Source organism: Toxorhynchites rutilus, chromosome 2, assembly GCF_029784135.1.
Source record: "Toxorhynchites rutilus septentrionalis strain SRP chromosome 2, ASM2978413v1, whole genome shotgun sequence".
In the NCBI taxonomy this organism is placed as follows: domain Eukaryota; kingdom Metazoa; phylum Arthropoda; class Insecta; order Diptera; family Culicidae; genus Toxorhynchites; species Toxorhynchites rutilus.
The window spans coordinates 301,829,686-301,855,638 of NC_073745.1; the positions used below are offsets into that span (position 1 = coordinate 301,829,686).

The 25,953-nt window shown below is 40.0% G+C and overlaps 2 protein-coding genes across 2 annotated transcripts in view; both read left to right on the top strand.

The window, feature by feature from the left end:
* The window catches only part of LOC129771700 (E3 ubiquitin-protein ligase AMFR-like), a 115,321-nt gene that overhangs the window by 13,353 nt on the left and 76,015 nt on the right, over window positions 1-25,953 (top strand). The gene's annotated exons all lie outside the window — the stretch shown is intronic.
* On the top strand, window positions 6,204-11,516 carry LOC129767026 (uncharacterized). The gene has a single exon (XM_055767634.1). It carries the CDS (start codon window positions 6,204-6,206, stop codon window positions 11,514-11,516), a length of 5,313 nt encoding a protein of 1,770 aa, XP_055623609.1.

Here is a 25,953-nt window from a genome sequence, read left to right on the forward strand (position 1 = left end):
TGCTTCATTCTATATATTCGCGATGATTGACATCTTCAGACTATCGTGTGCTTTCTTAGATAATAATTATACAGTGTGATAATTTGTTCGGAGAATATCAAGTATCGTATGGAAAAGTAGAGTAGGATCATCATAGTGAACGAGCGAATTGATGGATTATTTGGCCGGTGTCCAGACAGACCGGACTGTGTAACAAAATAAGAAATAAAAAAGTAAAAAAAAACTTTTTAAGTCAAACGGTTTTATGTACTAAAAGCTAGAAAATAATTAGACAAGTAGCAGTTAGTAGTTATCACATCCCTTCCTTCATTAGCCAGGGCAATGATGAGACTAAAATAAAATCGTGGGGCACGTCGGATTTCCATTATCCACATTTAATGGTTTCATCATATGCCCCACGATTTTATTTGCAGATATAAAGGTGTGTTCCAAAGAAAGGGGCAAACAGCCAGGTTTGCCTAAATTTGTTTTGTTTGATCAGCAAAAACTAATAATAGTATGCAGTCAGAGATGACCAAGTGCCAAAGAGTATAAAAATTGTAATTACTTAACTATTCATGATCCGTTTCAGATCCAACCATGGTATCTCATTGACTGCAAGTACTCTTTCTCATAAACATGGTAACTCGTTTGTTATTTAAACATATTTTATAGAAAATCAATAATTGTACTTCAAAATATAACTAATCGATTAATTTCGATATCGATATCGATTACTGTATAAGTTTAGTGGAGGAATCCTTCTGAATAAATTATATGATTTTATCATCAAAATGTTTGTTCATAGGGGAACAAGTCTCTGAAAAATATGTAGACATATAGCCATTCATAAAACCCTCTTGATTGAATTTAAAGAGGTTTTTTTTGTAATAATGCCATTATACGAACCGATACGAGCTGAACAGTAACTTAGAGCTGCAGAAAAACAAAGGTAGAATAATTGGAAGCTACTAAAATTACATCGCTTCAAACATTGGGCTCGATTTACTCGAAATCATAATTATGTTACTTAGTCCGGTCTGACAGAACAGCGACCATTTGTTGTGTACAAGACTCACTCTGCTTGGACAGTCAATACATCAAAGCCGCCAGAAGCTAGATACTGAAACACAACCGTCGAGATAGCTCTGACAATTTAAAAAAGCCTATTCAATGAACTGAAATATCATAATCGGGTTGCAAGATCTGTATCCAACTTTCTTAATAACATACTTTCCAGATTTTGTTTTATTAACACGTTCCGTGCCATGTAGGGTGACACTTTCCGTTCAGGCCATCATTCACCCATTCCATGTCAAACCGATATAGTGGTTCTCGTGGGAAGTGGAAATTTTGTTCTTTGTCGCAAACCATTAGACCCCTTTTTTATTTTTTTTGTTAGGGTGACCATATCCATTTTAGAGTGGTCCGAAAAATCAAATTTCTCCACTTTTTTCAAAAAATGATTTTTGTCAAAAATTCATTCCGATTTAAATGATCGATATATCAAATTAAAGCCAATTAGCTGACCTTTTTTGAAAAAATACCAGAGCTGCACGAAATGTTAATTTTGGTTTCGTAATTAATGATTGTATTTGTTTTTTTGAGAGTTTTCATGGTCACGGGACCAAAGGCGCTATATTTTTTATATTTTTTTTTTTTGGGAAGCTGAGAATTTTTTACACAACATATCTCGAAACCAGATAGGCGTTTTTTCGTTTTTAAGTTATGATTTTTCAAAGTTTACCGTAATTTTTTCGTAATTATTCATTGTATTTATTATTTATAGTTTTCATGGTCTCGGGACCAAAGGCGCTATATTATTTTATATTTTTTTTGGAAAGCCGAGAATTTTTTTACATAATATATCTCGAAACCAGGGAGGCGTTTTTTTTTGTTTTTAAGTTATGATTTTTTCAAGTTTACCGTAATTATTTCGTAATTATTCACTGTATTTATTATTTATAGTTTTCATGGTCTCGGGACCAAAGGCGCTATATTATTTTATATTTTTTTTGGAAAGCTGAGAATTTTTTACATAACATATCTCGAAACCAGAGAGGCGTTTTTTTTGTTTTTAAGTTATGATTTTTTAAAGTTTACCGTAATTATTTCGTAATTACTCATTGTATTTATTATTTATAGCTTACATGGTTTCGGGACCAAGGGCGCTATATTTTTTTTATATTCTTTCTTGAAAGCTGATTTTTTTCACATAACATATCCAAAAATCAGAGAGGCTTTTTTTTGTATTTTGGGATGTAACGTGTAAAAAAAATATGGACGAGGTCGTCAGCCGAGATTCCATTGGGGCGACACTGAACGGCAATATCCATCGATATGTTGGCTGACGGATAGAAGAAAACACTTTTCGACATGTCAACAATGTAGATGTATTGGATGGTCGCATTGTATTGGTTCGATGAAAAGACTGTGTGAGCGTAAATCCATTCATAGGGCCCTTGCAGCGTGCATATGTATTAGTGATCTGTTGGGCAGGCAAAAGAGATCGCTGCATAGAATTTATATGGATCGGCAAGATTGAGCTTTGTTTTAATAATTATTTTAGCGATATTTCGCTAAAATAATTATTAAACGCGCTAAATTGATTATTATTAAAAATAATTCAATTGTTGTAGAAATTACGCGCTGTACTAAATTAATAACATGAGAATATATATCTCTTTACATAAAAATATTTACTTTTAGCGTCTAAGCCATATATACGAAGAAAAATAAAAATTTCTGTTATGACTATGATCCATATCATTCGAAGCAGATTGATTATTCAAAAAGTTTCACAGAAAAAGTGCAAACTGCACATTGCGATTGTATAGCCGGATTGTGTGAAGTGTGCTCCCATTAGGCGTCGTGCTTTTTGCCCTAAAATGCTGGTCTCGTGAAGAAGTAAACTATAATGAATATCTGTTTGCAGATACTCTTAATCGGTGGTTAGTTTCGCCAAAAAAGCAAATGATTATGTTGAAATTAAGAGCATATTCAGCTAGAAAGATCAACCAACCCTCAGATATGATTTCCGGATACCTGAATGCTCTGCGGAGAAGTGAAATATGGTTATAAGAAAATTGATCGGAAACGAAGAAAATCCATCAATTGGCTAATTCATGGAAAATACAAGGAAGCATTCGAACTTGAGCTCGAGCCTCTGTATCTTGAATCTAGGTCCGAAAATGCTGATAATCCTTTCCTGTTATTTATTCGATTCAAATCTAGTAGGAAAGTCGCTCAATGAACACCGCGAAATAGGTGCTAGTATGTTAATCGATATGCGTCAAACAAAAGCTGTTGTTCGGTAAATAGCTTGCCTAACTGTTTCACAAAGTTCATGTTAGTTCTATGAAATATTTCGCGCTAATAGGAAGATCGCAACTACATTTAAATCATTTACAAGAACGTCGATTGATAATGAATCCGCTTCTGCTACATAGAAGCTACGAATGTAAACAAATGATGTTTGCCCAACAGATGCTCTACATGTATGTGTAGCAAGAGCCCTATAGGATCATGAACGATTAAATACCTGTTCTTGGGACATTAAACCCACCGAAGAAAACGTTAGTTCCCATCAATGTGCGTGTTCTCGGGGATCGATCGAAACTCCTTGCATCATGTGTCGTCCCCTCGAGTCAGGGCATCAAACTCGTCGTCTAGATTTCCCCATCGATCCGGAATGTGGCCCCATAACGGTGCCCATGTGATCCAAGCGGAACGGTTCTTTTTTTTTTTTGTTGCTCAGCACACGACAATCAAAACACACAAGAGAGGCAGTAAAAAGTACCTACCAGGTGTGTGTGCCTAGGGAGAAAACAAATCGCAACAACAAAACAGTGTCATTAAATGCGAAGGCAACGGAAATAAAATATTTATGTACACACCAATACACCGACAACACCGCATAACATCCGATGTGATGCTGAAAGCAGGTGGGCTTAAAGCTCGTGTGAGATGGTGGTGAGAGTGGGCGGTGGTGGTGTTGTGACGGGAGGACAGTATTGCCACGGTAAAGGGACGGATCGGACCGCGTGTAACGACAGTTCTGTTTGTTGTATGTTCTGCTTTCTCTCGAGGTTTATTCCGGTGTGCTAAAAATACGCTCTGCACTATAAATAGAACGGAAGTGGAACGCGGAAAAAGCAATCGCTACAAGATTCCGTTGGATCAAGGTTGGGAATAGTTTCAGGACAAAACCCTTGCGGGGTGAATCTTCATAAATATCAAATGAATCGAGCGGGTTCTGTGTTTTAATTGCGTATCTTTGGCGACCATAGAGGAGTGGGTGTCTATTGTAGAAGGAGGAACGAATGGAGCGATAAAGTTATTGTGTCGCTTAATAGCTATCGCTATCGTTTTATTTTCAATTGTGAAGTGCCAATATCGTTTGAATGGGATGGTTTTAAAGCTTGTTGTGTTTTTTTTTAATTTCTATTTCTATCATGTGCAGCTGTGGAGGTGTTGGCGTGTATTTCATTTGTGTGTGGTCGTTTGATTTTCTTCATAAGAACCGATGGGTGTTGTTAAGATGGGGTAGAAGCAATTTAGATCAGATGAAACAGCAAGCTTTTGTGGTGTCAGCAAATACCCGACGGGTGCTCTCACCAGTGGACCAGAGAAAGATAACAGTTTCATATGTTTACAGCGCAAGTTTAATCTAATTACTCTCGGTGTTGTTTCACTCGCAACGCGAGATAACGTGTCACCACCCATGGTTTGGCATCTTGATTAGTACCGAGGACGAGATTTACGACCTTTGGCAGCTTGGGAAGTCTGTTCATTTTCCGTAGTTGCTCTCGGTGATTGACTTGAGTCAGCGAAATTGCACAAACAACACATTGAGAATTACAATTCCATTTCTCCGGACATGCCCCTACAGTAGAGTGCCAATGGATGTACGAGAAAAAAGTGACACTCGAATTTTCAAAGCGAACATGATTGAAAATGTTGATTCCCACGAAAAACTACCCTATGCAAAATATCAGCTCAATCGGACTTAATTTGCTAGCGTCGCACAGCGGTCAAAGTTTGAGTTTTTTGAAAACCGAAACTACTGTCATTTTTTTTTTTTAAATCGACGTTCTGGGACTGTTAAGGATTTAGATTCATATTGAACCCTATTGCGATCGTATCGCGAGAATAGAATTCTCTCGTAAAATAGTTTATCTCGGTTATCAGAGTAGGTACACCAGAGGAACCAAAAAGACCTATTGATTCGTTATCTTCGTATAATCTACACGCTCTCTGTATTGTTGGTAGACCCATATATATACCACAGTCAGAACCAGATCGAGTTAGTCGAAAATACAAATCCTAATAGATCGCATCAACCGTGTTAGTCTTGTAAGTTAACAGGCGAGCAATAAAAGGTTCCAGTAACCGTTTCAAACCCCAGTTTCACCGCGTAGTGTTAGACAAAAATCCGAACATAAAAGTTGGTCCTTCGAGCCGGATCACTTACGCGTGTGAAAATTTCGTGAACGGTTAGGAAGAACAGTTGAGTCGTGATCGTGAAAGTGTGATAAAATTACTCGATCAAGTCGTAAAACTGATCCGAAAAACAGTCTCGAACAGTTTGAAAAACGAGTTTGAAAACTCGAGTGAAAAACTCACAGTGCCCCGTGTAAAAGTCCTCACAGGAGGTGAAAATCTAAAAGTGATTCCGCACAGTTCGGAGAAAATTTATCGAAAAATTATTGGCAGCTTCCTACGTTGGAATTAGCCTCGAACAAAGGTCATCTCACACCGTCCACTTCATTGTCTTGGACACGCTTTTGTTGGCTTAAGTTGGGTCAACGTTCTTCTGGCTTGGGTTGGTGGCTTTTGTTGGGCTGGACAAAGGAGGTAGGAACAATCAAAACTGACCTCGTGGTGCACTGTAAGTACGTATGCATGATAGCAGCACGGATGCTGTAGATTTTAATTGGTCAAATAAAATTGAGAAAAATTTGCATAATATCGAGTGACGACTTTCATACTGTGAATTGAACAATTTTTCCCTGATTGTTTGGGTTCAGCTTCGGCGCATTTTTGAAATAAAATTGTTCATCGTAGACGGAGCAGTGGTGGTGCAACATTTTGGCGAGAATTTCGTTTGCGAGTTAATTCGTTTCGTTGGTCGATTTTGTGGATTTTCGTTCTTTTTCATATCCATCAAGATGACACCAAATTTGCGTACTCTGTCTCGTCAAGAACGTTTTTGCCTTGATACGATGAACAATCTTCTGAGCATGATAACTAACTATGTTGAGCAAAGAGATAAATTACTACTCGAGGGATGGATGCAGCGATTGGAGAAAAACTTTTCCGATTTCCAGTCAAATCGATTGCAGATGGAACTGCTCGAGGACCCGGGGGCTGATGCTGCCGCAGCTGTATGTGACGAGGAAGGGCATAGAAGAATCCGAAGTGAATTCGAGCGCGATTACATGAAGGTGTATGGGTTTATCGCATCTAAACTTAAACCAGAACCTACTGCGTCTTCTTCAGGTCAAAATGGCGTGGCACCAAAAGTTACAGTAAATGATTCATCATTCGCTCGAATACGGTTACCAGAAGTGAAGCTTCCCACATTCGATGGTACTCTAGCAAATTGGCTTACCTTTCGTGATGCTTTTGTAAGCCTGATCGATTCTAACCCGCAACTGAAACCGATTGATAAATTTTCGTATCTTGTTTCCTCTCTCTCTAAGGAGGCAAAACGCGTGATCGAATCTATCGAAATTACCGCAGCGAATTACTCAGTAGCTTGGGGACTACTTGAGAAGAGGTTTGACAACAAAAAACTTATCGTGAGAACATACATTGAATATTTACTTTCTATCGAGCCAATGCGCAAGGAATGTTATGAATCCTTAGCGCGTATCATCGATGAATTCGAACGCAATTTGAACATGATTCAGAAGATGAATGTGAAAACCGAAGGTTGGAGTGTACTACTTGCGCATATGCTGTGCGCACGCTTGGATAGCGCAACGCTCAAACAGTGGGAGCAATATCACAGCTCTACCGAAATCCCAAAATACGAGAATGTTATCGAGTTTTTACGCGGACACTGTTCTATTCTGCAGTCTTTGTCGTCGACGAAACCCCGTACTGCAGACCAACCCAAATCAGAACCAGTTCGGTATCCGAAGCCGAAGTTTAGTCATGCTGTCATCACTAATTCATCATCGAAATGTTGTCCGTTCTGCACACAGTCATCGCATTCGCCTTTCCACTGCGAGGCTTTTCGAAAACTTCCCGTTTCCCAACGATTCGAAATAGTGAAGAAAAATTCGCTCTGCATAAACTGCTTCTCGCCTTCCCACCTCGTCAGACAATGCCAGTCGAGTTGCTGTCGAGTGTGTGGACAGAAACATCATACTATGTTGCACCAAAAAGCCACACCTCGTTTGTCGGATTCCAATCCGAATCTGAAACCACCAACAACACCCAACCAATCTCAGTCCACTCGCAATAGTACAAGTGCTCCTTCTCAGTCCGCCCCGCCCCAACCTTTGCAACCGCCAAACGTTGTGATTCCGCCAAATTGTAACCCATCGACTAGCTATGTGTCAACTACTCTTCTCGGCAGTATTCGTACCGTTCCGCTGACTGTTCTACTGCAAACCGCAATGGTGAAGATCGCTGATAGTCACGGTTATGCTGTATGGGCTCGTGCTTTATTAGATCCTGCGTCGCAGCTGAACTTAATGACCGAGCAGCTGTCGCAGAAACTGAAGCTACGACGTATCAAAACTCATCAGGAAATCGGTGGTGTGGGGAATGCCACTGTCATTTCGTCGTACGCTGTTGACGCTCGCATAAAATCACATTGTTCGAATTTCCTCACGGATATCTCATTCCACGTACTACCGGGCATTACTCGCGAACTTCCAGCGAAGGCTTTGTGTACCCAAGCGTGGAACATACCGGTTAACCTCGTTCTCGCAGATCCTACCTTCCATCAACCTGGACCCATTGATATGATTTTGGGGATGGAAGTCTACTACGAACTTATCGAAGAAGGTTTGATTCGTCTTGGTCCGGATCTACCAGTACTGCAGAAAACAGTTCTCGGATGGGTTGTTTCCGGCAAGGTCGGCGCATCGTCTTCACCCACAATAAGTTTCGTCCACGTCTGCAGTATTAGTTCACTTGAAGAGCAGTTGTTACGCTTTTGGGAAATAGAGTCGTGTCAATCTCGTAGCACCTTATCGGTAGAAGAAACGCTTTGCGAAGCGCATTTTGCAGCGACATCTACTCGGATTGATTCGGGACGTTTCATAACTCATCTCCCGAAAAGGTCGACCGTTCTCTCAAAACTCGGAAATTCTAAGAAAATTGCCACACGACGATTTCTCGCTTTGGAGCGACGCCTTAACGCTAATCCACAATTGAAGAAAGCCTATTCGGACTTCATCGAGGAGTATTATCAGCAAGGACATATGGAGGAGATAACTGAATCCGAAGGCCTGGAGCCGGAAGCCCCATCGTATTATCTGCCGCATCACTGCGTCGTAAGACCTGACAGCTTGACTACCAAACTACGCGTAGTATTCGACGCTTCATGTGCCACAGATAGCGGAATATCCCTCAACGACGGATTAATGATTGGCCCCGTCGTTCAAGACGATCTGGTATCTATTACTCTACGTTTTCGGATTCCCCGATACGCGATTGTGTCGGACATTGAGAAGATGTACCGGCAAATCCTACTTGCTTCGCTAGACCGTCAGCTTCTCAAGATCCTCTGGCGAGATTCCCCGTCAGAACCTCTGCGAACCTTCCAACTGACGACCGTTACTTACGGTACTTCCTGCGCACCATATCAGGCAACCAGGTGCTTGCAAGAAATCGCCAAAATTGGAGAAGTCACACACCCAGAAGCCTCCAAGGTCGTATCCAGAGATTTTTATATGGACGACTTACTAACCGGCGTTGATGACATCCTGGAAGGCCAGCAGCTGTGTTCCCAGTTGTTGGTTTTGCTTCAGTCTGCTGGATTTTGTCTCCGGAAGTGGTCTTCGAATTGTTCGCAGGTTCTCGAACACTTCCCAGCTGAATTGCGTGACGAACGAACCGTTTTCGACCTGAATTCCTCCTCCGCTCCTATAAAAACACTAGGATTGAAATGGCAGACTACAACTGATGAATTCCTATTCGACGTACCCAAATGGAACGATACCGCTATAATCACAAAACGGATTGCGCTGTCGGATGCTGCCAAATTATTCGATTCCCTTGGCCTTGTCGGCCCGGTAATCGTACAGGCCAAAATCTACCTCCAGGACTTGTGGCGAAGCCAGAAGGAATGGGACGAACCTCTCGACAATGACCTCCAACAGCGATGGCTCGAATTCCGCAAAAATCTCGACGCTCTCCGGAATCTTTCTGTTCCTCGATGGGTTGTACCAGTCGTCAAACCGGTGTCGATTGAAATGCATGGATTTTGCGATGCATCGGAAAAGGCGTACGGTGCGTGCATCTACCTTCGTGCCCTAGCTGAAGATGGATCAGTCTATATCAACCTCCTTACCGCAAAATCGAAAATAGCTCCTCTGGGAGACTCTCGGAAGCAGAAACGAATCTGCTTACCTCGGCTGGAACTTTCGGCAGCACTTCTCCTCGCACACTTGTTCCAGAAGGTGCAGAATGCAATCTCTCTCGTAACGAAAGCATTCTTTTGGTCGGACTCTACAATTGTCCTTCATTGGTTGTCCGCTACTCCGTCCCGCTGGAAAACCTTCATCGCAAACCGGGTCTCGGAGATACAACATGCAACGGCAGGTGGCTTATGGGCTCATGTTTCAGGCTCTGAGAATCCGGCAGATATTATTTCTCGAGGAATGGATCCCGAACAACTCATATCAACACAGAATTGGTGGCACGGACCCGACTGGCTAACCAATCCCTCTCGCTTTTGGCCTGCTTTCGTACGTACATCGGATGAAGACTTCGTTTCAGAAGACCTCGAAGAAAGGCCTGTTACTCTGGCCGTCCAGCTAATTCCAGCAAATCCCATATTTGCTCTACGTTCATCGTACACAGCCCTCCTACGTTTAATTGCGTGGGTTCGAAGATTTACCTTCAATACGAGACCTGCTAACCGTACACATCGTCGACTAGGTCTCCTTAATGCAGCAGAGCTTGAGGAAGCGTGCAAATGTCTTGTTCGTATCGCACAACAAGAAGCCTTTCGAGAAGAGTTCACTTCGTTCGCAAACACTGGTGAGGTCAAAACGTCGTCCAAATTGAAAGCGTTAACACCGTTTATCGAAGAAGGCATCCTGCGAGTTGGTGGCCGGCTGCGGCACGCAATAATTTCTCCAGATCGCAAACATCCGATGATTCTACCATCAAAACACCCGTTCTCAGAACTAGTTGCTCGATACTATCACCTGAAAATGCTGCATGCAGGACCGCAATTGCTAATCGCATCTCTCAGGGAGAAATTCTGGCCTTTGCGCGCTCGAAATCTTGCGCGTAAGATCGTACATTCCTGTATCAACTGCTTTCGCTGTCGTCCAAGGCTCCAACAGCAAATCATGGGCGATCTTCCGACTGAACGCGTTTCTCCTACGTCGCCGTTCCTGCGCACAGGTGTCGATCTGTGTGGGCCTATATATTTTCGCTATCCTCATCGGAAATCGCAGCCCATCAAGGGTTATGTGGCAGTTTTTGTCTGCCTTTCGATCAAGGCAGCTCATATTGAGCTCGTTGGAGATCTTTCAACGGCATCGTTCCTTGCTGCTCTCAGACGGTTCATCGCACGTCGAGGTAAACCAAGACTCATCGAGTGCGATAACGCACGAAATTTTCGAGGTGCTTCTCGAGAAGTGGCAGACTTGGCCAACCAACTCAGGGATCAACAACTGCAAAATGACGTCATTCGCTCGTGTGCCGATGACGGCATAGATTTTAAGTTTATCCCTCCTCGTTCCCCGAACTTCGGTGGGCTGTGGGAAGCAGCCATCAAGTCTTTCAAGACTCACCTCAAAGCCACCCTCGGAAACTCTATCTTGACAGTCGAACAGCTTACTACACTCTTAGCTCAAATCGAGAGCTGCATGAACTCTCGACCTCTTACTCAGATTTCGCCAGACCCTGAGGACCTCGACGTTCTGACCCCAGGGCACTTCTTAATCCATCGTCCACTCGCAACGCTCGCGGAACCATCATATGAACAGCTACCGTTCAACAGATTAGACCACTGGCAGCAGGTCCAAGAGTTCCTTCGTCGACTTTGGAAACGCTGGGCGACGGAATATCTTTCCGGACTCCAGCCAAAAACTAAATGGACCCGCAAGAAGGACAACATTAGCATCGGTACTCTAGTGCTGGTGAAAGATGACGGATTACCACCACTCAAATGGCGCTACGGTAGAGTAACCCACATCTTTCGGGGTGACGACGGCAACATTCGTGTCGTCGTAGTCAAGACCAAGGACGGAGAGTACAGGCGCACAATCTCCAAAATTTGTGTGCTGCCCATCGACCAATCAATGCCACCTGCAGCGAGTGAAGCTGCCGATGACCTCTGAACTTCATCGTCTCTTCCATCGCAGTGTTCGCACTGCGCACCGACCGGAGGCCCACGGGTCTCCGGACCTTGTAAGTATGTTTTTTATTGAATTTTCAAAAAACTCAGGAATGTTTTTTCTCCCACCATGACTGACTGACGGACCCGTGCTCAAACGCGAGAACACAAGCGCTACGACCCACAACCACAGCGCAGGCGATTCGATCGACGGATGACGTATCAGACAGGATGAGCAAGCGAAGCAGATGAGCGACAGAACGACAACGACGAGATAAAGATCGATGTAACAGCAGTCAACGTTGTCTCCAGGCTAACAGATGATCAGTCGTGGTCGTCAATAGCTGATCTGCCGGTCATTAGCCTCAGGCGTAAACAGAGATCACCGAAGAGTCACGTGGTTGGAGTCGAAATTTCACGAATGAATTAAATTATTGTATGTAATGAAATACGGTAGATAGGTTAAACACAAGGTTTTTAACGGTGGCCGGCATATGTTAAGGATTTAGATTCATATTGAACCCTATTGCGATCGTATCGCGAGAATAGAATTCTCTCGTAAAATAGTTTATCTCGGTTATCAGAGTAGGTACACCAGAGGAACCAAAAAGACCTATTGATTCGTTATCTTCGTATAATCTACACGCTCTCTGTATTGTTGGTAGACCCATATATATACCACAGTCAGAACCAGATCGAGTTAGTCGAAAATACAAATCCTAATAGATCGCATCAACCGTGTTAGTCTTGTAAGTTAACAGGCGAGCAATAAAAGGTTCCAGTAACCGTTTCAAACCCCAGTTTCACCGCGTAGTGTTAGACAAAAATCCGAACAGGGACTTTGTTGTTTTTTTCGGAATACGAGGGAAATCGTATGGTTTAGGGTGCCAAAGAAAATCGTCATATCGATTTTTCACACGAGACTCCCTGCGAAATGTTGATTTGCACGATAAAATACCCTCTACAAAATATTAGCTCATTCGGACTTAATTTACTATTGTCGCATAAAGGGTGTGTCACATCAAATTGCATCACGGAAAAAACGCTGTAGAAATTTAATTTTTAGGAATTATATCTTCAGCTTTCGCTTATAATCAGATAAAAGTGTATAGATCACGTTGGCCATGCTTCACTGTCAATTTTTCGTAAATTTGGAAAAATGTCGTCGAACGAAAAAAAGCGTCGTGAATTAATCCTGTGCACTCATTTCGAGAATCCGGAGTTGTCACATCGGGACATCGGTAAGATGCTGGGAATCGTCCAATCCACGGTCAGCAGAGTACTAAAACGATACTTCGAGAACCTAACCATCGACCGGAAGGTGAAGAACGGCAGAAATGGATGCTCCGTCAGTGAAAAAGATCACAAGCGCGTAGTTAAGCAGTTTAGACGTGATCCGAGAAGTTCGGTCCGGGATGTCGCCAATAAGTTGAATTTGTCAAGTTCATTCGTCCAGCGGACCAAGCAGCGGGAGGGCCTGCGTACATACAAGGTTCAGAAGGCTCCTAACCGCGACGAAAGGCAAAACATGGTGGGGAAGACGCGAGCCCGGAAGCTGTACACCGAAATGTTGACGAAGCCGCATTGCCTGGTAATGGACGACGAAATCTACGTCAAAGCGGACTTTCGTCAGCTGCCGGGCCTGTTGTTCTTCTCCGCAGAGGACAAATTCAGCATTCCGGAGGAGATTCGCAAGCAGAAACTATCTAAGTTTGCCGAAAAGTACATGGTGTGGCAAGCGATCTGCTCTTGCGGAAAGCGGAGCGCCCCCTTCGTGATGACCGGCACGGTAAACGGGCAGGTTTACCTTAAGGAGTGCCTACAGAAGCGCTTACTACCACTATTGAAGCAGCACGAGGGCCGGACCATCTTCTGGCCGGATCTCGCTTCGTGCCACTATTCAAAGGACGTGTTGGAGTGGTACGAAGCCAACGGGGTCACCTTCGTGCCAAAGGAAATGAACCCGCCCAACGCGCCGAAGCTTCGCCCAATAGAGAAATATTGGGCGATTATGAAGCAGTCCCTCCGGAAGAACCCAAAAGTTGTCAAATCGGAGGCGGACTTCAAGAGAAAATGGATTTCTGTTCAAAAAAAAAAAAAATACAACCTGACGTTGTACAGAACCTTATGGACGGGGTAAAGAGGAAGGTGCAAGCATACGGGCTTGGGCTCGAAGTATGAATAAAAAGAAAATGCCAAAAGTTGTTTAATAGTTTTTATTTTACTGTCTAAAATTTTCAAACGGATCGGTCTACTGGGCGAATTTCTACAGCGTTTTTTCCGTGATGCAATTTGATGTGACACACCCTTTATGTCAAAATTTAAGTTTTCTGAAAATCGAAAAATCACCCTAGGAAATCGGGGTTCTCGAAAAAAAGTTCACAGGAGGGTTGTGTCCGATACACGACTGCATAGTTGACGCAGGATTCCGTCAGGTTATTTGTTGATTTTGGACATGTTTGAAGAATTACATCGTTATACTCTTTGATAATGATTTGGTGGCCCTGAAAAGGGCCATTTTGCTTGGTTGTTGGGTATTGGTTGTTCACTCCACCAGTGTTCACCGAGTAATTATGACTGAAGGATGGTAAACAGTCGTTGGATGGTGCGTATCAGATAAAAGACACCGAAGTTGAACAAAATATGATGAAAACCGCCCTCTGTGATCCTAACCGAGATGCCTTCTGTGTTATGGATGAAATTAAGAAAACAAAACTCACCAATGTAATATAAGATAATTACCAATACCTAACACAGTTATCAATTTTTCTCATCAGTAAAAACATGTTACCTTAATATAGAGAAAACATATTTTAAATGGAAAAGGTAATTTAATAATTTCTATAATTATTAGAATTTTTACTTTCTGAGTGTTTATTCAACCCAATGCGTATTTTTAATTGGACTTACAACACCTAATACTATATGTATTCACTATGCTTCACTTTCTCAATTTTCCTCGCCGTATAAACTTTCCTTGGGTGAAAATGAACACAACAAAACAGACAGCTTATACCAAACGACCCGTTCTTGAGCGGGATCACGCCTTGGTTTTTATTTATGAAAATTGAAATGAATCGTTTCATATATTAAGTAATTTTAAACACAATTTTACACTTACACTTCTGCTAAATTTTTCCACAATACATGATCGGTCATTGATATGAAATTTCACGAAGCAACCAACATTAAAGTTCCAAATTTAAATTTTATTTGCTAGAATTAAACGTATCACTCACCTTACTTGCAATATAAGAATGTCCCCGATCTGCATATATTTGCAATGCCTATTTCCCCCGGGCACCTTGGTTTAGATGTCTCTGTTAGGGAACACTTTTCGATGGGAACAAAAGCTCCCCCTGTTTTCATGTATTTGCAATGTCGATTTCCCCCAGGCAGCTTGATTTTGATGTGTCTGTTAGGGACCTGCCGTATGTGTCGTCAATTTCGACCAATCAGAACTGGGTATTTCCGTTAGGATAGGGGTTGAGATTTTCCAATTGTCCGATAGTTAGTTTCATAACATATATTACAGTAAAACCTGTTTTTGTTCGGTTTTTTTGTGCGAATATGTTTTTATGAGATTTTCTATTCGTGTGCTGTTTTTTTTTGTGCGGGTATGCTTTATATGCATTTCAATGCGAAAAAAGCATATTTGCGTCTCAATTATCCAATTATCCAAATAAAGTTTTTGCATGACATGATTTCTAACAGCAACACGTTTCGACTTGCAACTAAACAGCCACGCGCAACCGAAAAGGCAAAGTGGCTCATCGCAAAGCAGGGAAACAAAAGGAAATTGAACAGTGAATGGTGTGGATTTGAGTTGTTTTCTTGGGGAAAACTTTTTTTATGCGGTCCATATCTACCGCAAAAAAAAAGTTTTTTTCAATATGTGTACCGAACACGATTTTTGAAAGCTGCTGGTGAAGATTGCGACTTGTTTGTGCGATGCCCGCCCAAAAAAAGGTTTTCCTGTATTTTCTTCAATATAAAAAATTGTTATGGAGTGCCGAAATCGATTGACGCAAAAATTTCATCAATCCATCATGGAATTGGACAATTTTCACGATGTGCTCGATTTTCGAATTTCAATTTGTACCCCAATATTTTCCCGAAAGACGTAATCCTACGTCAAAAAATTGTTGATGTCAAATGTATTAGAATTGCATGAAATGTCGAGATTAACTGTCATCTAAAAAAAATCGTCAAAAATCGACTTTTCATACAAAAAACGACCAAGCGCCAGAAACTTATTAATACACTCTGACCAACTTCTATAAGACCACCCTGATTATATTTCGTTGCAACACAAACAGTTAGAATTTCAACAAGGTATATTCATACATTGTAGAATGCTTAGAATAAAGTATATTTAACGTCAATTTCGTTCAAAAGAATTGTTTGTTTATTTATTGTGCTTAAATATGATAATTTCAGCTGTTGAGTTTCTATAAGACCATTTTAAAATTCATATATATTATCAATGGAAAATTGGGGGGTCTTCGTAGCCACTTGGTTACGCGTTCGCTTACTAAGCGATCGGTCGTGAGTTCAAACTCAGGGCCCTCAATTGACCATCTTTGTGTTGTTATAGAATAACTACGTCCACGCAAACATCATCAGCGATGGAGATCGATTCCACGGTCGAAATTAGATCGATTCATCCATACAACTGCTCTGCTCTGCAAGAAACATCGGGCTGCTGTTCTATAAATAACCCAACAATGATCAATATCAACTGTCTCCGCTGTCCGGTCTGCTGAACAATGGAAGAACAGAAAGAATACCTTTACGCCGAAATGGCTACTACTGTGTAATTTACCATAATGTAATGGAACAGAAAACTTAACGCCTAAATGGCCACTACTAACTACTGTGTAATTTACAGTTATAGAAACATAAACATATGTACATGTACACGATTGAAGCCCGGCTCTGTTACAGCTAAAGATGCTAATGAGCCTAATAAATAAATAAATGGGATAAATCAATGGAAAATTCAAAACTATTGCCTGATTTGCATGTCAATAATTGGCCTTGCCATTTTGGGCCAATAACCTGGAAAATTCGTGTTGGCATACTATTCACCATATTTTTCTGAACAGATTTCTCGATATTTTTCCACTTTTCCAAAATTGCGACCTTGAGCTCTTCAATCGTGGTGTACCGTTTTCCTTCAGTGTAGATTCTGCGTACAAGGATCCCCCTAAGATTTTCAACAGGATTCAAGTCTGGAGAGCGGACCAGTCAGTCCAAAAAATTTAGTTTTTGGTCCTTAATCCATTGCTTAGTTTCCTTGCTGGTATGAATAGTGGCATTATTTTGCTGGAATGTGATTTTTTTTGACGATATCCACGCAAAAACGATAGGAGAGAGGATTACAGAACATGTATGTAATCTTTGGATGATGTGAAAGCTATCTTGAGCTTTCCGGTTGTGCAGTATCCCGTCCAAACTATGCACGAGCCTCCACCAAAATTCTTGGTTGAAAAATACCGTTCCTCCATCCGTAAATCACGCCAGCACCCGTTGAAACCACCAGGACCATACGAAATGAACTTTTTTTCGTCACTGAAGATAAACTATACATTGAAGAATTTTCGTTATAGTATATAGCAAAATGTATTCTTTTGAAAACGTTCTTTGTCGTGACATACCATGTCCCACTGTTGATTAATGTCAGCTTTGGCAAACCTCAGACGTCTTTCGATGTGAGATGGTGTAAGATTAGGAGCTTTAACCTTTTTAGCCCTCTTTATGTGAGGACTTTTTACCAAAATTTGACGAATTGTCTCCCGTGGAACATTTAGATTCGAGGATTGCTTTATTTGCATAAACGATTTTGAAGTATTCGAAACTGTTCTTACTATTTCCCGATTGTCCCGGTCAGGGAGCTTTGATTTGAAGATCTCTCCTTTTTACCGTATCCTTGAGGATTCGTCGAATAATTGAGAACTTCTTGATGGGATCGTCCAATCCGACGAGTAATTTCTCTAATTTTTTCGGTGAAATAAATCGATTTGTTCTTTTCCTCTATCCGTGAGCACTTATCCTTTCGGAATTTTCCAAATTTATTAATCAAACTAACTAAAAACAACGGAAAACGTAACTGGTCTTACAGAAACTTGACACTTGAAAAATACAAAAAACATTCGTTCACACTTAACGCTTGCACACACACATATGAAAATCATGCAGTGTATGATAGTTACCAATCAAAAAACACTAGAATATAAATTGAAGCGTTGTTTGTTTACAATTACACAAAGCAGCAAGATCATCACCTGGTCTTATAGAAGTTGGACAGAGTGTATTCATACAGGGTAACTTCGATATAACGTACATTTTGCTTTCAAAATTGTACGTTTTATCGAATTGTACGTTATATCGAAGCATAATAAAGAACTCAGAAACGTAGCTTATATTGCTGTTTGCGTAAAGTTAATAAATACATTCAACTGGAAGACGAAGCCAACCTTTCTCATGATGCTTGTTTCCCTTCGTACTGTTGATTAAAGTTTGATTCATTTAGAATCCAGAATCATCAAAAATTTGTATTCGGGATTGATTAAAGGTACAAAACAAGCTTTAGTATCAAAATACAGATAATTTATTGTACTTTCAGAAAAAAATATTCAAAAAATTATTCCTTTGGACTTTGAAAATGTGTACGTTATATCGAGAGTACTTTATAACGAAGGTACGTTTCGAAGTTTCCCTGTGATAATTTATATCACCTTTATTTTAAAATTTTGGAGCACCTGCGTCGTTCTAGTAGTGCCCTAATTTATTTAATTTCGGCATTCGTAAGCATCAAATATTGTTTGTGGTGGGAAGTTTTCAACCGATTATCGGGTAATAGATAGTTCCAACCAGGTATATAATTGCAACGAATCTAGTTTACTTTTCAAAATATTAAAACATTACATTAAATCATTATTCGGAGAAAAAAAAGTGTTGCAGAAATCATTACTGACCATTAAACCAGGTTCCTTTCGGGTTCCTATTTTACTAATATTCTCGAATAATCTTCGATGTTTCAAAGATTTGTCACTTCCAGTGTACGACCGAGGTTCTGCTGCTACTTGGATGAATCGGCAACTATTCTGAGAATGGTTTCAAAATCAGTTTGTTCCAGAAGTTTGTCAGTTTGTAACATAAAAAATAAAAACTGCAACCCAAAACCGTTTTATTAATATGATGGATAACTGCACTGCGTACCATAGCGGGGATTAAATTTTCTCTGATAATAGATTAATATGTGCTTTTTCTACAAAGGGTCTGACCGGGTAAGGGAGTAAAAAGTGCCCCCAAACCAAATCACTAGCTGTATGACAAATATTGTATAGAATATTCAATAAGAAATTTTGACGGTTTATTTGAACCCCTATGTGGTTTAACATGGGATCTATAGTGAAAAACGTACTTTTTCGTTTATTTCACGCCATCCTCAAAAGCTTCAAGATAAAAATTTGAAAAAAATACTGAATGTGCATTTTACTACGGTGTATCAAGAAAAAAAAATCATCAAAAATTATAGTATTAAAAAAAATATTGAAATTTTGAAAAAAAAGTTTTTGGGATTTAGAGATTCAGTCCTACTCTAATTCATATTTAAATGTGTTCCTATGGCTTTTCCAGATATGCATGATTTTTTTCAGATTTTTTTCAGTGTTGCGCGGTACAAATTTTTTTTTTATATCTCCAAAAAGTCTGGCTGGGTAAGGGAGTAAAAAGGCCCCCAAACCAAATCAGCAGCCGTATGGAAAATACTGTATAGGGTACTAAATAAAACATTTTGGCAGTAGTACCATATATTTGAGTCCTTATTTGGTACACCATAGGATGTATGGTGAAAAATTCCACGCCATTCTCAAAATTACGCCACATGCAGAAAAAAAAAATTAAAAAAAAAAAATTACGCCACATGCAGAAAAAAAGACACATACAAACGCATTTAAATAAAAATTGTAATGGTTTGTATCTAGAACACGACCGCAGTTTTCGACGTAGAACTACGGAATTATTATATTCAATTTACTTGTTTATCACTTCGGATCAGAGCTGCATTTTTTCATCAATGTCACTAACAACTGACGAGCCACATTAGTCACTTCTTACTGACAGAAATCTTGGTCAAACGGTGACTGACGGAGTACGATGTAACACTATCCCTGTTAATGAGCTTCGTCAATACGTTTTGACCGACCAAGTAGGCGGTAAAATTGTCAGCAACGAATTGATGATTGTCGCAGATTGCATTTTATCTTCATCGAGCAAAGGTTCGATTTTCGGTCCGGTTCTTGTTTCTTGTATTTATTGAAGTAAATACTATGTCGAACACGGGATAACGTGTGAGCGATACCAAATCATTTAGGCAACGAAATATATAATTGACCGAAGCTTGAAAAATCTCTACATGCTGAAATAATGAAGAAATTTTTTCGTTGAAATTTCTGCCCGAGATCCAAATTCACGTATCTAAAAGTCCGTTTAGTTTTAGTCCTCGAAGTTTAGGCATTCTATATAATAATGGTGTGTTCCCGTGGCCGAGTGGTTAGCGTCATAACTAACATGCCGGATGTTCGGGTTCGATTCCCGTTTTGGTCGGGGGAATTTTTCGTCAAAGAAATTTCCTCCGACTTGCACTGTGATCACGCGTATTCTAGAGCTTGCCACTCAGAATACATTCAAGGTGTGTTATTTGGCATAGAAATCTCAACTAAGTACTAATAAAAATGACGCAAGTAATACTACGTTGAGACGGCGAAGTTCCTCTAGGAACGTTAGTGCCATTGAATAAGAGATATAATAATGGTATTCAGGTATCCCAACGTAAACAAATGCACCCTGGTAAACGTGTAAACTTCCATTACATCAGGTGACATGGTATTTCCCGTCTTGATGATCATAGGGCACTGACTTGCAACATGCTTTGTTCGTCAACACACTCTGACAAACTATTTAGCATTGAAGAGTGAGGAATTTGTTTTGTCGGTTTATATTTTGTTGCATGTCGTTTGGTGGTAATGTTGCAATGGTCGCCTTATAGCCCAAATATATGCAGTGACAATGACAAATTGCAGCTCTGCTTCGGATATTATTTTAGAATGCATCGAAATTTTTGTAATATCTTTTTAGCTATTTAATTTTTTATTACTTCAGTATGCTCGAAAGAGTGGAGTAGAGTCGAAAGATATAATTACTTCTCGTTTATTTTGTTCAATTCGCATTAGATATTCTCCTTCCCACTCAGATATCGATCACAAACTATGAACCCTTTTGCTCCTATATTCCGCTTGAGATGTGATCGAACCCCACAACATGCAACAGTAATGTTGGTATTTGAAAGCATACTTTCATGAAATATACGTTTATCTAAATAAATGCAGTGTATATCTTTATTCCGAAATTCTTCTTCACTTTTCCATATCCTCACTAGCACAAAAAATTCTCGTATGCTGTTTTTCTTTGTCGTAGCACACCTCGATACAGAGGGCTTCCCCTCCTTGTATCGAGCTGTGTGTGTATGTGTGTGAAATCAGCAGTAGGCATGAATGATATCCGCTCGTTGTGTTATACTAGCTCACTCGCATCTGTGTTTTCATTCTATTCTATTTTTGGTTTCCGACTCTAGCCCTGAGAAGGGCCTTTGTGGAAGGAAACTCTATTCCATACTCCTCCTACACCCGACAAGAAAACAATCTTCTCCCGCTCGACGCTCTGCGGCAACCATGTCGCTTCGACCAAGAAACGAGAAGTGGTGTGGCTTCAAATAGCGGATGGCTTATTTAAACCAAATATGTTGCTCGTTATTGACAGCTCTGTTCGGGAATGCACACAAATCGACAGAACAAATGTATGGGAAAATGTAAATGCTTCCAGTTTTCATGATTTAAACTGTCTAGGCATTAGTGGATTGTACTGTATGGTATATCAAACGAATCTTAGAGAATTTCTGATTCCATTGACGTGTAAAGTATCGTAATTTGTTCGCTGTGAAAATAGTTATTAACGTTAACTTTATTTCACAAAAACGTGACCTGTTTTCTGATTTGGCACCCTTCTTCGTCAAAATTAGAGCAGAGCAGAAGAAAATATATAAAATTTAAAATACTTGTACTGAAAATCGGAGAAGAAAGAATGTATCACAGTGTCACATATTATCAGTGTACACCCAAACAAGCGTTGGCAGAAAACATTTCATCATTGGCAGAAATGATGCCATTCCGTGTGCTAGAGAGTCAAATGCGCAAAAAATGAGCTCAAAAATGGTTTGTATGTATGCGTGACATCTCTTTCTGTTTTCTTTTCTCATTTCATTTGGGATTGTGCAAAAAAAAACCTCAATGGAGATTGAACCACACATGGCTAATGATGCCTCAGAAGTTGTTCAGCAAATACGTGATAATATTGCACCTGATTATAAAATGAAGTTGGGAAGTGTTTTCTAAGAGTAAAAAAGAGCGCATGAAGGAGAACAATATCTATCTCGGCCTGGGCCGTGTATGTGGCAAAGTATGCGGAAAGCTTATTTGTCTTTTGTTTTGCTCGCTCGTATTAATCTTATATTACTGTACCATGTATATTATACAACTGCTTTCATATTTGTGAGTTATGACACTTTCTGTTATGTTACGTCTCATTTAACGTCATAAATCGGGATGACAAAACATGAGCTAAAAATCAATTTTGGTGTAGAGAATGGGCAATTTGAAAGAATTGAAGATATTGATTTAGAAGAAGATGAAGAAGTAAGTGAATGCATACAGATATCAACTGGAAATAACAACTCTGAAATGTGTGATCGAATAACATCAGCAGAAGACAATTCACACAATGAGTAATTCGAGTGATTAGATTGAGTGCGCAAAATAAATTACTTTTTTTTAGCTCGTATACGTATGAAATTGCTGTATACGAGAAATCGCTATGAGAAAATCTTTGCAACAATAATTTCGAGATGATTGGGATGGGTACAAGATGGTAAAACTATTTTTGACGAAATATTTTCACATTTTCGCACTGTTCCTTTTAATATTTGTTATCCTTTTAATAATCGTTATTAATGCGTTTACTTATCTACCAAATCAATAACTATCTAAAATTGAATTGACCCTATATTGAAACGGGCTAGAATATTAAAAACGAACAGTAGATCACAAGCGTTGGATAAGTTCACAAGTATTCTAGAACCAGTGACAGTTTTAAACAGAATAAGTCTAAAAAATCTTGTTACAGCGACGTGATTAACTTCAGTAACTAATTTTATTACTTTGAAATTTTGCAATAAGGATACCGTTTTAAAATCAGGTTCATTCGTCCTTACGAAAAAGCTAAGTGTTCGAAAAAGATTCGAATACCCAATCGTTTTCAGTTTGCGGATGGTACTATTCGAAAGCATCAGAATTGAGTACTGAATAACGTACAGTCAACCCTCCTATAACGCGGTACTCTGAGAACGCGGTTTCCATATAACGCGGTGATGAAATTGCGACAGCCCTCCTATAACGCGGTACTCTTATAGCGCGGTTTCCGTTCAACCACGTCTTATCAGTTCTATTCGTGCAACCAATGCATGATTTGAACTGAATATGTTTATACGAGGGTCACTATTTATATTTCTGACGGTTCCACCGTAAAGTTTGACATTTTTGACGATATACGTACTCAGAACATTTTGTCATACGGACGCCATTTGTTTATTTTATATTTAGTTGAAAGTTTGGTCTCGGCAAAAAAATGGAACTGAATCGTGAACATTTTCGTGCGATGATTTTTTACGACTTTCGACGTGGATTATTACAACAAGAGTGCGTCAATCAACTTAATTTGACTTTTGGCGATGAAGCTCCATCAAAAACCACTGTGTATCGCTGGTATAGTGAATTCAATCGTGGTCGTAGTTCGCTGTCCGACGAGTTTCGTGAAGGTCGTCCAAAATCGGCTGTAGTGCCAGAAAACATCGATGCTGTGCACGAAATGATTAAGCAAGATCGTCATGTAACCTATTGTGAGATTGAGGCATCCCTAAGCATTAGTTCCACAGATTTTACATGAACACTTAGTTGTGCGAAAATTATGTTCACGTTGGATCCCACATAATTTGACAATCGCTCAAAAAAAGGCTCGTGTCGATTGGAATAAATGCTTTGAAAATTGGTTTAAGCGCATGCAAAAGTGTATCGATCATCGTGGCGAGTACTTTGAAAAACAATAAAAATATATTCGCAGCTTAACTATTTGTTTTTGTTCCTATTCCCGAAATATAAATAGTGACCCTCGTATAAACATTCGAGATTATTTCTTAGCCGTTTACGGCATCGGTTTCAGGCAAGTTTCGGCTTAGAGGATATGATTCGCAAGTCAAGATGTGTTGCAAAATAAGCTGTCATTGCCAAACCTATCGAACTATTCGGTGAGTTCAAGGCAGATATATGGAAAAAGTGCGCCCGTTTGGTTATTAACACATTGCGGACCGCTCACGAGATTTCTCGTGTTTCGCGTTCCGTCTGTTACGGATGGATCACGAAATAACCAGTGTTTTCTACACTTGAAGGTTAAATCCTTCGTCTCATCCACATCGAAGGAAATGATCTCATTCGTGGAATCCGAACAAATGAAGCGTTCAAGTTTGCCCCAAAACGTGCGGTCCCTATTGTGTTAAGTACGGCAGAAAGCGGAAGAGGGTTTATCTGAAATTTTGAAGAGAAAGGATGATCACAAGAGTTTGAATGGATTCTGCACTCTCTCATTATTTAAGTAGTATTCAGCTGCTACTAGTATTTTATTCGAAGATAAACGTTTGCAACATGAACTGTTGTAGAGTTCACAAATGTGCACAAGCGTATTATGTTTTGTTTTAAAAAAATCGGTATACTTTAAAAATGGTTACAGAAATGCAGATTGAGTATGCGAAGCCACTTCTTTAACTTCAGCATCATCAACGTTTTTATCAGGAAAGAACACCCGAATATTGTTTTGAAATTTTAACATTTAAATCAAAATTTTTAGTTTAGTTTTGACGTAGAACTACGTATTTGAATTCTACATACGAGGGTCACTCTACGAAAAATGTAACGTTTATTAAGAGTTTTCAAATGCATATTACGCAGAATCGTTCTTACAATATATGTTATAATATATACTTATATAATTATAATATAGGCGAAAAAAATGCCTGAGACATCAACAGTGGAAATAATTAAACAAGTGTACAATTTAACAAAAAAAAAATTGGGCCGGGAATATTGGGAAATCAATACACTTATCGAATTTTACTCACTAACTGGGCTGCAAAACAGCAAAAGCAATACTTCGGATTGAAGATAACATCTATTATTGATACATAACTGCTTTGCATCCCAGTAAACGTACGCCCTGTTATAGATAAGTCCAGTTGGAGATAGTCCAGTTAGGGAATGGGTGATGGACACCATAAGCGAGTGTCTTCCGGGCTGCGGCAACATGGACAATTGTACAGCGAAAAATGATATCAATACAAGGAGGATGGCAGCGATTATCATGCGAGGACCTATTGAGATCGGCATTACATCGCATCACAAAAATTAATCGAAATGAAATATAAATTTTCATATTCATAATTCTCAATGACTCGATTTCTTCTATAGATTGAGAAGTAGAACCAATATGACTTGATTGTGATAGTCTGCAAACGAACATTATTCCACCGAAAAAGCTACTTTTCAGGGCTACAATTTAGAGTTTCAAAAGAATTGAAGATTCCTGAACAATGAAAAGAATTACATTTAAAAAAACAACTGTTCTAAATAATTAGAGTCCTACGTCAAACTCCCGTCCGTGCCCCGTGCTCAGACCCATCTACTTTTTTTAATTCGTCATTTGTTTTTTTTTTTTTGGCAGACTTATCTCACTTCTTAACTAGGCGAACCTAGCCAGAATTTTCACCTGCCCCCGGGCTTCTGAATGCCAAAGGGGGACTAGGCTCTGCGGAATGCACGTATCTGCATGCTCGTGCTGTTTTAGTCCTGACCGAGAAATTGTCGGACAATCGCGCAGGTGCTAAGGATGACCGACTTTTGGATGCCGGCCAATTCCTTCTCCATATTCAACACCTTTAGCGCTTCCAGAAGTGTCTTCGGGATAATTCCAGTTCCAGAGAGAACGACTGGAACAATTCTTGGGACCTCCCTTAGCCCCCACAGTTCCTTGAGCTCCATGGCCAATGGTCGGTACTTGCAGATTTTGCGACCGTGGGTCTCCTCCAGATTCTGGTTCAGTGGAATAGCGACATCGATGATGGTGACTTTGCGGTCGCTCTTGTCGTAAACCATTATATCTGGACGGTTGTGGTGGATCGAGAGGTCGGTCAGAACAGTGCGATCCCAGTACAGCTTGAAACGGTCATTTTCCAGGACAGGTGCAGGCAGGTACCGGTAGTTTGGTACGTTGTCTTC